This window comes from Sparus aurata, chromosome 3, assembly GCF_900880675.1.
Source record: "Sparus aurata chromosome 3, fSpaAur1.1, whole genome shotgun sequence".
NCBI classification, from domain to species: domain Eukaryota; kingdom Metazoa; phylum Chordata; class Actinopteri; order Spariformes; family Sparidae; genus Sparus; species Sparus aurata.
In genome coordinates this window covers 24,723,385-24,737,336 of record NC_044189.1, presented here as the reverse complement: position 1 = coordinate 24,737,336, position 13,952 = coordinate 24,723,385, and the positions used below count along the sequence as shown (strand labels likewise).

The 13,952-nt window shown below is 40.8% G+C and overlaps 1 protein-coding gene across 4 annotated transcripts in view; it reads left to right on the top strand.

The window, feature by feature from the left end:
* The window catches only part of LOC115578509 (triple functional domain protein), an 84,052-nt gene that overhangs the window by 30,208 nt on the left and 39,892 nt on the right, over nucleotides 1-13,952 (top strand). For all 4 annotated transcript variants that reach the window (XM_030411509.1, XM_030411506.1, XM_030411508.1 and 1 more), the window contains exons 3-5: nucleotides 5,918-5,992; nucleotides 10,160-10,274; nucleotides 11,968-12,160. In XM_030411509.1, the coding sequence (XP_030267369.1) occupies nucleotides 5,918-5,992; nucleotides 10,160-10,274; nucleotides 11,968-12,160 (383 nt within the window). The remainder of the gene's footprint in view (nucleotides 1-5,917; nucleotides 5,993-10,159; nucleotides 10,275-11,967; nucleotides 12,161-13,952) is intronic.

Genomic DNA, 13,952 nt, shown 5'->3' with positions numbered 1-13,952 from the left:
AGGAAATCACTGACCAAAATAGAGGTTGATGAAGGAGCTATTCCACAAGAAATAATTGTTGCTGGAATTCCCAGAATCCGTTTGATGATGACTAAATTTGTGTCCAAGGATTTGTGGGTGCGTGCTTGTTTACAGAGGACAGTGTGTGTTCGGGGCAGACCGTTAAATTTGACTGTACATTACTGAGTTCACACAGAGCTACAAAGCACTCACTGTGTGTACTCCCTCCTTCTACACACACTCTCTGTCTCACACTCACATGAAGTGGTTTACTGCTAGTCATCTAGTCAACATTCGGTCTTTGACTTACCTTTGAGTCTTAGCTTTTCACACACAATATGCGGACTCTTATACAGCAAAAGTTGAGGTCTTACCACTGTAAATAAGATGCAACTTTGACAAGGTGAGCTAGACCTGGCAAATCGTTTAAAATATTTTTTTCTCTGTTTTATATGGTAATTAATTAAATATTAGTATTATTAAATTATATTAGACAAAAATGTCCCAGAGCTTGATGACGAGCTGATTGTTTGAATCAGCTGTGTTGGAAAAGGAAAACATCTAAAACATGCAGGGCAGGGGGCCCAGGACCATGATTGAAGAACACTGAACTAAACAATGAATCATTTTACTTTTGAATAATAACTGACTAATCGCTAACAAAAATTAGTATAATTTGTCGGTGCTGGTAGAATTATGACAAAATGTGAAACAAAACAAACATCCAATACAGTTTCCTGAAGTTCAATGCAAAAACTAGTACTCAGGAATGTCACACTGCACGAATCCAATAACCTGCAGGTTTTTGTTTCTACATAAAAGTCAAAATTACTCACCATTGAATCATTGAAATCATTAGTCAAGCAAAACTGCCAAACACTTACTGGTCGTAACTTCTGCAGTGTGACTATTTGCTGAATTTGGAATAGCTCTGGGCTTCGAATTGCTTGTCTGTCAAATTGAAGATATTTTGGGGCGTTAGAAACAGGTCAAGGACATTTAATATTATCTTTGATAGATTACTGACAAATGATCAAGCAAAAGAAAAAAATGGTGTCAAATTAGTGTGCAATTATTAGTGGCAGCCTAATTTGACTCCCCTGCTCTCTGCACAGAGAGTGAATTCTAGCCCACGTGTGACCCCTACAACAAGAGGCACAGCAAAGCCCTCTGTCTGCATCCACCTCCTTTAATGCATCATCTGTAAAGAACTACAAGCCCACACTCTACGGGAGCACAGTGGGAAATGTAGTTGATCATGACAATTTGTTTCTTGTAGCACCCTGTGGGAAGTCAGGAGACAAATGAGAGGAGGAAAGAAGAGTAGAAATAGGCGAAGTAGTGATTCTCATCCATCTCCTCTGGTGGTGGAAAAATAATTAACATCTTATTATCATACAATCAGAAATACGACGGCATGCTGAGAGCAGAGACTGGAGTAAAATTCAAGTGCCCAAGAGGGGTGTCTTTGTGCGTCTGCAACAACAACAGAATGCTAGAGGAGAAATCATTAGTTCCACTTACGTAGTAACCATTATGTAATACGTGGTAACACTTTGTGTGTGTGTGTGTGTGTGTGTGTGTGTGTGTGTGTGTGTGTGTGTGTGTGTGTGTGTGTGTGTGTGTGTGTGTGTGTGTGTGTGTGTGTGTGTTTTAGAAGGGGTAGAGCCAGCATCTTGTTATAGGAACGTCGCCTGTTCACTTCCCCTGGCCTGCATGTCAAATTGTCCTTGGGCAAGATACTGAACCACAAAAAATACTCCTGATGTGCTGGTCAGCACCTTGCATAGCAGCCACCACCGTCAGTGTATGAATGTATATATGAATTACTGTAAGTCCCTTTGGACAAAGGTGTCTGTTAAATGCCCTAAATGTAAATGTAAATTCCATTCAGCTCACCTAGGCCCTACACAGAAGACAAAATACAAACATGTTTAAAAAGGATGTTTCTTTAACTGTAGCTGTGAAGGTCCTTAGCAAATTCTGTGGCAACAATATTATTTATGCAGGACCAAACAACTTTGTGATAGATCTAGGCCCTGCATGTTCTCCCTGTGCTTGTGTGGGTTTCCCCCACCATCAAGACATGTATATTAGGTTATTTCTCCTGTCAGTGCTCTTGACCAAGGCACTCGCTTAGAATTTGGAGTAAGCCCTCAGGTCCTGTGCATTGGGTTAGGTATAGGTTAGATGCAGATTGCCATTGTTAATACATTGTATATTGTATGTGAGTACTATACATTCTTCTTCTATCTATATTAATGCTTCACAGAATCTAAATTTGATTGAAAATGAGTAGCGATATAATGTTTTGAAAATGATTCTTTAAAAAACAAAAAAAGATTTATTTGTATTACTTGACTGCTGTAAAAAAAATATCAACATCTATTTAACTGAATACTTGATGTTCAGATAAAATGTCAACACAATCAAAAGAATAATAAGCGATTGGTGAGGGTTTATATACACGTAGATAAGCCAAACTTCCAAAATTCATTACAAAAAAGTATGTGGGGTACAACTACTGTATATCTTCACATTTTCTTTTTTTTTCAAGAAAATCTATGACATGAGCTGGAGAAATTCAAACATTTTGGCTGAGTTGAGTTTTGTTGAGGGTGGCTAATCCTGAGCAAAGATTATGGTAAATTTTTTATAATCATTCTAAATATGCTATGTTTTTAAGTAAGCAAGAAGTGTAGAAATCTAACATTTTGGTGCATCATAGTGGATCAATACTTGTTTTATGATTGGGAAGCCCTCTGGATCAGAATTCAATCAAATCATGGGGGCCCAAAGATCCGCACTCTGACTCATAATAGACAAAATGACCCTCTTTTTCATCAATCAAAAACTACACCTCTGCTGTGTCTGAAGGACAAAATCTGGACCCATTCTGTCCACCTGTGTGTGTGTGTGTGTGTGTGTGTGTGTGTGTGTGTGTGTGTGTGTGTGTGTGTGTGTGTGTGTGTGTGTGTGTTGAAGGTGAGATGTGAGTTTAATCACGTAGGGGAATAGTGTGTCTATATATAGTGGTTGTTTGAACAGGTTTTCACTTATTGAATATCTCCCGACAGTCATTCATTCACCTCTGACAGAATATTAGCAGCACAGCGAGGGGATCTTTGGCTCCATCACACCCACGAGATCCAGTCTGACATTTATAGGGTGTCAATTTATAGCACAGATTATTGCTGTGGGGTTTTTTCATTTTACAAATTAATTCTCATGCTTACCTTCCAGTTCTTCAATTTATTCCAGGCAAACCAGTATGTGAAACACATCAGCCCTTCTGTGATGTGATGTTTTTTTTTCTCCAAGAAAGAGTCACGGTTATTAGAGAACCAGTGTTGAGAACATTTTCAAGCTTTTACGAAGAAAAGGTTCCGTCACAGTTGTGTGATTTATCACTGAATTATAGCAAGTACTAGCAGACATTTATTTATATGAAAATGTCAGAGATTAGTAGTCCAAGAGAAGGCAAACAGAGTTGAAGTGGGTATGGTAACTATATTTATATGAATTTTTCTCAGCTGACAGCTTGTTGGCCTTCTCTAATATTGCAATTTAGAAAATCTCCTGACTGCGGTTTGTACAGAAGATGGAGGGAAATTTTGAAAGCTGAGATGTCTCAATTTTAAATTGGAAACATGCAGTTGGTTGATGATGCCCAGGATTTATAAGGTTTATAAAAATTGTTAAATAGGGTAATTGGGGCAATAATTTTTGAACATGGCTCTGTGGATGGCAATGTCGGTCTGTTGATAGGTTGGCTAGTACGCCACTGGTCCAGACTAACATATCTCAGCAACTACTGGATGGATTGCCACAACATTTCGAACAGACATTGGTGGTCTCAAGAGTATGATCCTGACTTTACAACTCTTGCAACCATGGTGCTGACATTTGTGGCTTTGTGTCTGAAACGTTTCAACAGCATGGTCATGAAATTGTTACAAATTCACCTTTGACAAAGTGGTCACCGCACAGATGAAAACATTATCCAATTCCACTCCTCCCTATGGCAACAGTAAACGACGCAAACCCTGGGCACCATTAAAGTTTGTAATGGTGCTTTCTATGAATCACTACACAGTGTATCATTGATCACTTCTTGCCCTTCATCTGCAGTTCGCACCACAACAAGCTATTACCAACATTTGTTAACTTTGTTGATCCGTTGTCTTTACATTTCATGCCATCATCTGGTCAAAGTTTCAGTAGTTTATGAAGTAATACCTTCATAACTAGTGACATTCACATCAGCCTCAGCTGTGCTTTGTGTTTTGGGATGATCAGCAAATGTTTGCATGCCAACATGCCAAACTCAGATGGTGAAATATATTAAACATTATACCTAATTGACAGCAGCATGTTAGCAATGTTGTTTAGGGCATGTTAGCATGCTGACATTAGCATCCAATTTCTTTCTTCAACTGAACACTTACTGGCAGATGTAAAATACACCAGGTACTCAAATGCAATTGGAACTGAAGTGGCCGATTGTATTTGGTGTTACTTCACCCCGTTTCACCTCTGTTACAGTAAGAGTTACAACAGCTCTTTGTTTCTCCTCAACTTCCCTTCAGTTTGGCACACTTAACTCTAACCGCTACTGTTTCTCCGACCACAGCCTCTATGCTTCCTCTTGGTGTTTGTGTGTGTGAGTGAATCTTACTAGCTTTTTCCTCATGATGCAAGCAATCTGAAATTGGACTCAATCCCCAGTGTTTAAAAACTGTGGATTTACGGATTAAAAGTGGACAAAATCTGCTCTAAGGCTGTCACTTTTTCCAAAAGTCAAGTTTGGACTCATTGCAAATGGCACGCAATTACATGAATGACTTTCTATAGGCATTCCATTACCCCAACGTTAATTTTGTTATTGTACTAATGATAATTGTACTATTGTACTAACTTTACATTACACCTGTATGACACATATCCTTCCAGAAATTCAATGTTACCTTTTTCAACAGCTGTGTTTACACATAATTAAAATGTACAGTGTCGTCCATTTTCATAGCAAACAACATAACATAGAGAATGGTATCAATGGCGTATTCTTATAGACTAAACCCGGAAGTAACCATCGCCCTGCATCCCTCAGCAAAAAGTATGTGGGATTTCTTCAATTGAATTCTGGATTATTACAGAAAATAAGCTCTGTGGCAAGCACAAGTTTATGATACTTAGAGGTCTTGCTCATCAAGATAATCTCCACAGATGAAGACCACATTTATGATTTTTGGAGTGTAGACGCAATCACCAGAAGTAAAAAGATAATGTTAGGCTGTAAACAAACTACACTGCGACCAAATGACTTCAGTGTCACCACCACTGAGCTTCCTAATACACTGTAATATACACAGTTTTCACACAATTGATCAATTCATTTAGCCATTTGTTAACACCTTTATTTAAGACACATAAATACTTCATAATTCACATGTGGAGTATTTACTGACATATTTAATTTCTTAGAATAAAACTTGAAAATCTCTAACCACAGACTTTTTTACAGGCATGTAACTGAAAACCATTTAAAAAAAACCCACTGACTTCATGACGAACCAGAAGTGCAAAACTGCTCACTTATTTTGGGATTTAGGACTGATTACTACAGCGTTGTCAGAAAACTCTGTTTACTGATACAGGGTAAAAAATAGGTCAAGCTGACAGTGAATTTTTAGAGCGTCTGCATATGAACAGGTTGTTACAGTTTGAATCCGAACTTTTCCACCCTGCTCAAAGTAATGACCAAATATCAAAGAAAAAGTGACGGCACTAATGTCTGTCCTACATAATCTGCCCTCATGAAAAAAATCACATCTGATCGACTGTGATAGAACAGGGAGACATGCTCTGTTCTGTGTTTACATTCAAACCTCATTGTCTTCACTTTCTCTTCATGCAGGTTTCAGGAGAAATGAGGAGATGAGAGCAATGGAAGTACTTCCCATCCTCAAAGAAAAAGTTGCCTTTTTGTCAGGTAAGTTTAAGTGTGCGTACGCATGTCTAGTCCGACAGGTCAGCCAACCTCGGGTGTCTGATCATGGTAGACAAGGCTAATGAAACATGAAGTAGAGTCTTTAGTTTGCATAGAGTTACTCTCTCTCTCTCTCTCTCTCTCTCTCTCTCTCTCTCTCTCTCTCTCTCTCTCTCTCTCTCTCTCTCTCTCTCTCTCTCTCCCTCTCTCTCTCTCTCTCTCTGTGTGTGTCTGCATCTCTGTCTCACTCTCGCTCACACACACACACACACACACACACACACACATAATAACGAGCCGTGCACTCTGCCTGAAAAAACTCACGGGGTCAGACTGAGCCCCAGACACTTAACCCTCGACCCTACTTCACACACATACGAGCACACACAGACTACACTAAATGCACACACTGAGACACACAGACATTTATTGTTTAGTCAGTATGAGCAGGACTACAGGATAGACAGCTACAGCTGTGTCTTTACTTCCTCCAAGGAAAGCTCAGTCATGTCTGACACACACACACACACTTGAGTTGTGCCAGGGAAAACTCACAGGAGGCCGAGTAGGACATGAGGACTGCCAAGAACATCCAGCAGGATTATTTGTACAAGACACAAAAACATTATTCAGCTCGTGTATGTGTGTGTGTGTGTGTGTGTGTGTGTGAAAGAGTGTGTATTATCATCACATGTATCAATGTGCAGATGCCAGTGGAAAAATACCATGATACAGTAGATTTCAAATGGAATATTGAAGTGAAATGTTGGGGTGTGTGTGTGTGTGTGTGGGTGTGTGTGGGTGTGTGTGTGTTGTGTGCACTCTTCTCTTTGGTCTACTTGTTGCCGTGCATGCAGCGAAGGTCACAGGCAGAAACACAATGATGAGGACGATGACTCAGACAAACACATTGAAATTGAGAGAGGGAGAGACAGGGCGCCGTTGCCATGGAGATGACTTACTCTCAGCTACCGCATCCCATAGTAGTCGCTTGCGGAGTAATTGGCTTTGAAATGAAGGAGGGAGGGAGGTAGAGGAGGGACCGCTTGTGAAAAGGAGGGTAAATGAGCTAAGCCTATTATCCCGAATCTGGCCCCTTAATAAATCGGCCATGTTCGTGCTCACTCATGTTTGCCTGTTCGCCACGTGAGCGTTTGATTTTCTCTTCTGAGCGGCCAGGTCGAGCCTACAGGCGCACAGCAACCTGCCTGAACTCACTAATTTGTGGGCTGAGCACAGCCAGCCTGTGTTTACAAGTTCCCACGTGACTGGAGCAGCGCTCCGCTTCTGAAAGTGGTCAGGATCTAGAGGCAAAATATTGTTGTTATTATTGTACCAGATATTCATAATTCAGTCTAATGACTATGTATTGTGAACAGCAAGGGTTCCCCAACTACCAATTAAAATGACAAGAATAAATTCAAAAACTTGGATTCAGGCTCAAGGCTCTTGAAGGCTATAATACTGTTAACACACAAAAAGTCTGGTATGCAAAAAATGCACACTGTGTCGAAATACTTCATACAATGTGGACATGTGTTTGGAATGACCAAATAATTTCATAATTTGATTTATATAAATTTCTAGCTATGCTAGTGTCATAGCTTGAGGAAAAGTAATATCTGGTTGGTCATTCAGTCCAGACTAAACACTTCAACAACTACCAGACATTGTGTAGAGACCATATAGTGCCCAGAGGATGATCCTACTGACTTAATTGATCCTCTGGCCTTTCTTCCAATACCACTAACATGTCAGCATTTTCACATATCCTGGAACATTTATCAACATCATCTTGATGTATTAGCACAGCATTTTAAACACACATCCATGTTCCCCAGATGATGTATCCTACTGACACTGGAGACACTCTGACTTTAATTCTAGTGCCAAAATGACCTTGATGTATGTGGTTTTGACTAGGGCTGCACAATCAGATAGAGGATCGAATAGATTTTTATTGTCATTGTTTGAGAAAAAAAAACGAAACACAAATGTTTCTGTGTTAATTAGAATATTCCCAGAATCGCAAAATGGCCAAGTGTAATGTCTAAATCGTAGAAAGCTGCATTTTTTTTAATAATGGTGTAACTGCTGCAGAGATGCTCTGATCTAAAAATCTCATCCTTCAGATGTAAGACAAAATTGACGTTCGGTACAGACCAAAACAAATGTCACAACATCATGAACTGAACTTTCTTCAGTGAAAATGAAGATTGCGATGCAAAAGTAATCACTCTCGCAAATCCTTAATCCTAACACAATTGCAATATCGTATCTCGTGCAGCCTTACTTCTGAGTGAAATATCTCAACAGTTTGATGGATTGGCATTAACATCAGTACAGACATATGTGCCCTCCTCAGGTAGTTACTTTGGTGATCCCCTCACTCTTCATCTAGCAACACAATCTGATAAAAAAATTTAATTTCACGTGTTTTGGTTTGGGTTTGGTTTATTGCAAAATAACTGCCATCTTATATACAACAAGACATTATCATCAGTCTCAGCCTTACCTTGTGATTTGTGCAAATTTGGAAATGTATGCTTACATGCTAAACATCATGAAATGAACATTTTACCTGCTTTAAGATTAGATGGGAAAAGATGTACCTTTTTATTGATTGCTTGTTGAAGAAATTGAATTTAACTTCTCACTTTGAGTTTGCTTTCGTGTGAGCATTAGTATTTAGCTCCCAGCACTGCTGTTCCTCAGAACAGCCTCACAGAAATGCTAAGAGGGCTGTTGACCCTTTCGTCTTTTGAATGCATCGTGTTCATTAACGTTAACACATTGCATTCATCGTCGTAGATCACAAATAGAAGTGAGCCGGTTGCAGGCAGATCTACTTCATTTTGCAGCTGAATTTGTATTAACGGGAACATATACAATGGTAATACATACAGTTAAGCTTTTGACGTATGTTGTTGTATTTTAAAACAAGTAGCATTTTCTTTACCGTGAATGTAGTAATTGCTCTCTTTAGATGCCTTTTCTACAACTTTCCGGTGATGGCTTCTCAGTGTGTGCCCTGCATTATTACATTGCTCCATTAGTTTTGAGCCTCTAGTTTCTAGCAGAGCAAATAGTGATTTAAATTAATTGTAAATCAGTTGCCAAGGGCGCGCAATTTAACAGGCTCAGCATCTTGTATTGTTGAACCCCTGACTCGTTTATTGAATGAGCTTACTTGTCACTGTCATGCCTATTACAGGGTTCGTACGGGTGCTTGAAATCCTTGAAAGTGCTTGAATTTCAAAGTTGTGTTTTCAAGGTCTGAAAAGTGCTTGGATTTTAGTTTAAGTGCTTGAAAGTGCTTGACAATATAACTCTGTGTCTTGGCAACATTGGGATCAGACTGGATGGTTTTCTTATGACAAGGAGAAATAAAATCAGTGTGTGTGTGTGTATCGTCACACACGCAGCCTGGTAGGAATAGAGAAGGACGGCTGAGGAGAAGGTGAATTTGATGCAATTTGGACTGATGACACGTTCAATATTAATAAACTTTGATGAATAAGCGAAAAGCTTATAAAAGTTTATGTCAAAAAAGAAAATTACAGGGTGCTCTCAGGTCTCTCTTTGTCCCGGTGCAAGTGTACCTGAAGAACACCAAGTGGCTTCCCTTTTTTTGGATAAAACTTTGTGTTCTCCTTTAATTTCTAAAGTTTTTCCTATCATGAAACATCATTTTAGATGTTTACAGCATACTACAATGTACATAATTGTGATAAAAAGTGAAAAAAATAATCATGAGTGTATATATATTCCTGTAGATATGTATTTTTTCCCAGTGATAAGGTGCTGGAAAATTTTGTAAATTACCCTTAAAAGTGCTTGAAAAGTGCTTGAATTTGACCTTAAAAATGTGTACGAACCCTGCTATTATACTCCAGTCGGATTTTTACTGATATAGTGACACAAATATACATTCAGGTGATCTGGAATAGCTTTCACTGTTTAAATCAGTTTTGGTAGAAATGAGGTACTGCACTAAACTGCCATTTAGATCAAACAATTCATAATGGTCTTTTGGATATATTCCTGCTTGTTCTGTCAGTGTTCTTTCTTAAATCTGACTCTGACTGTGTTTGTTTGTTGTGTGTGTGTGTGTGTGTGTGTGTGTGTGTGTGTGTGTGTGTGTGTGTGTGTGTGTGTGTGTCCCCTCAGGTGGCAGAGACAGACGCGGTGGTCCGGTGTTAACGTTTCCATCACGCAGCAACCACGATAGAATACGAACGGACGACCTGAGGAGACTGATTGCCTACCTCGCTGGCATCCCCAGGTTGCACATTCATTACATTTGCTCCATGGTGTGTGCGTGATTGCAGTATCTGCGTGTGTCTCATGTATCTGAAGAGAAGCAATGCCTTGAAATGTGGCAAACACCCGGAGCAAGTGGAGAAGACTCTGCGAAGGAAAACACGTGAGAGAGCTGAGATGAGCATGTGAGGGTGAGGGAGGAACGGAGAGAGAAATAATTCAAGACCAGTTAGCTTGCCGCAGCTTCTCGGCTGCCAAAAATCCGTTCTAGAGAAACAGTGAGATGCCGAGACAGAGAGGGGAAAGCCTGAGCTGACAGAGGGGTGTACAACACACAACAAATGATGGCAGGGAAGGAGGGATCAACAGAGAGAAAGCAGTGGAGAGACGGGGAGAGAGGAGCAGGGAGGCGGTGGGGGGGATTAAAACTGACAGAGACAGAGAGCGCATGTGTGAGGAGGTGTGTGTGAGCGAGAGAGCGAGCGAGTGTGTGTGAAAGCAAAACAAAGTGTCGCAGTAGCTGAGGCAGTGCAGCAGCAGCAGCAGCGGTAGTTACTGTGGACGAGTAGCTCCTCGCCTCGCAGGTAAAACATCTCTCCAGCTCTCTGTTTACCTCTCCATCTCTTTAATCTGCCGCTCGTCTTCCCCCTCAGCCCGCCTTAATCCATCCACCCTCTCTGTGTCTGATTTACCGCTGTGTACTATTTCTGTACAGTTAAAAAAAATGTGACTATATTTACTGTCAGTGATCATTTTTACTTCAGCGGTGTCTTTTAGACATTCGTAACCACGCCGTCGTCATGTCATGTTTCGCACATCTTCGCTCTCTCTCAACTGTTTGGGTTTTTGGTGACCAAAGGTGTTCTATTTTGGGAAAGGCAACATCTGCACACTGGCTATCTACTGACAGGCTGTTCCAGAGGGAGAGGGAGAGGTTTGGATGAGGATGTGGAGGTATAGAGATGCAAGAATAGAAAGATATTGCGAAAATATTTCTTGGGGCAATCTGAAAAATGAAGGAATGGATGCAGGGACCGTTTTTGAATGCATGAAATTACCAGTAGGGGAAGAAGCAGTCTGGGGTTGTTAAATAAGATAAGTAATTGTGATAAGATAAATGAAGCCCAATGAGCTGTGTGTTTCCTCCTTGCATCGTGAAGTCAAAAATGTGTTTTTTGAAAGATATTGCATAATTATAGCAGAGGTGTGTGTCTATGTGCACATGAGGATCTGGGATAATGATTTCATCCAGAACTCAGCGCCCCAGGGAGACGAGGCTGCTGATGCACAAATGTGCTGATTTGTGTTTTTATATATATGCACACATTTGTGACTCATTCGTCGCAGGTTTTGTGTGGGCGTAGGAGTGAGTGTGTGTGTGTGGGCGTGTGTGGGTGTGGGTGGGTGTATGTGTGTGTGGCATATATGTTTGCTGCGTAGGCTTCTCACGGTATAGAAAATGCGTCATCTCACTGTTTGTTTTGATTCTTTACCTCCCCTTTTATCTCTCTCTCTCCCTTTTTCAATCTCCATCTCCCCTCTTCTCTTTTCATCTCTCTCTCTCCATCCCTCTCTCATCCTTTCCCACGCCTGTCATCTGTCTCCTCTCTCTCTGGATTATACTCTCTCGCCACCCCTCCCTCCCTCACATCCTCCTCCCCTGCCCTCTCTTCTCTTTAATTCCTCCCACTCCCGCCGACCTCCATCCATTCCAGCGAGGAGGTGTGTAAACATGGCTTCACGGTCATCGTTGATATGCGCGGCTCCAAATGGGACAGCATCAAGCCTCTGCTGAAGATCCTGCAGGAGTCGTTTCCCTCCTGCATCCACGTCGCCCTCATTATCAAACCAGACAACTTCTGGCAGAAGCAGAGGACCAACTTCGGCAGCTCTAAGTTCGAATTTGAGGTAGGATGCAACCACAATAACACAGTATTTCAACTTCATCCCAGCTCTCTGACTGCTTTTTTTATAACCTGAAACATGCATTTTTACCTGCAAAATTATTTGAAAACTTAAACAATAACATCACAGTTAAAACCAGGGGAGAATGATGGGAACTGCAAGGTGAACTGTCACTTGAAAAAGCAACAACATCCCTTTAATTATGTAATTCAAGTGCTGCTTAGTTAAAGATAGACTTGGCTGTACTATATTTTTAGCATGCTGTAATGAATTTTGTAAGCACCCAGATAAAGAGAGATTTAGTACCTTAATCTTATATTTGCCATTTTCAAGTAATGACTTATAAAAGTAGAAAAAGTCAAACATTTCTCTTTAATTCCCCATCAGCTGAGTTGCGTTAACGGCCAGCTGAGCCGGTCATTGTCGACACATTTCGTTATTTTCCTCTGCCCGCTGCTTTGGGTGTGCACATCACCAGCCAGCGGTTTACCAGAGAAAAACATTTCCACACATTCAACACAGAAACAGCACGCAGCGGATCACGAGGAGCAGTGTTTGTGATGCTGTCAGTCATGCGTTAGAAGCCTTTTTCACAGCTAATTTAATGATGTATTCACAAGAACAGGCTTATTTTGACGCTGGGACTGTTTCATCGTTAAAACTGGCACCACAATGTGCACCACTGGGATAAATACCGAAAACACCACTGCACGGGTTATTAAGTGTGAGCTTCCCGCTTTTCAAGTTGTAGAAAAATGCCTTCGTCTGATTTGAAGCCTTTTTAGTAAATTCCCTCTAATGAGGACTTGCTAATGATTCCCCACCCTCCTGTTTGATCCGTCATTAAAGAACCTTCCTTGCTATGATAATGGCCATCTTTGTACAGTATGTGCTTCGATTTCTGTGCAGTGTGTTTCTGATATGTGAGCATCTGACTGTGTGTGTGTGTGTGTGTGTGTGTGTGGATGCACTGGTGTGGAAATGGCTCCGATTGCTCCCATGCCCGTGCACACACAGGTCCACTGTAGTCTGATGAGACCGTATTGACTGTTTGAGAGGAAGAACAGGCAGATGCCACAGGGCAGGTTGCTCTCATCGAAGAGCCGCTCTGCCAGGTCACACGGGCATTGATCGGACTCATTGCGTTTTGATTTGTATGTGTGCCTGCCTTCATGTATATCCCCCTGACCTTATGAGATTTCTAGAGAAGGAATTCACCAAGTAAATTAAGGCTGCAACTAGTGATTATTTTCCTCAATTATTTTCTTGATTAATGGATTGGGTGTCTATAAAATCAGAAAGTCGAAGATGGCAACCTCACATGTCTTGTTTTGTCCACAACCCAAAGATAGGTGGGACAATGAGAAGTAAAGATACCAGAAAGCATTCATATTTAAGACGCTGTTATCAGAGAATTTAGAATTAGTTGGGGTTTTTTTCTTACAGAAATGACTCAAACTGATCAATTGCCTATCAAAATGGTTGGCAATTAATTTAATAGTTAATGGACGAATATTTAGTTGAAAACTTTGCACGAGTGAAAAGCTTTTTCCAAAAAAGGACTTCTACGCCCAGTATTCACACCACCGATTGGCTCCCAGCATGCGCATTATTAGGTGTCACTGTGGCGAGTGTGTGTTAGTCTCAAGGATTTTCTCCTGGCTTGGTAAAATGAAAGCTAGAAGAGTAGCCAGGACATGTCACTGCTCTTTCACCCTTTTGTGTTGAACTAAAATGGAAAGAATGAAAGCAGCGAGCCGGGGTGCAGAGAGCCGCCTGCAACCTCGATTTTGCC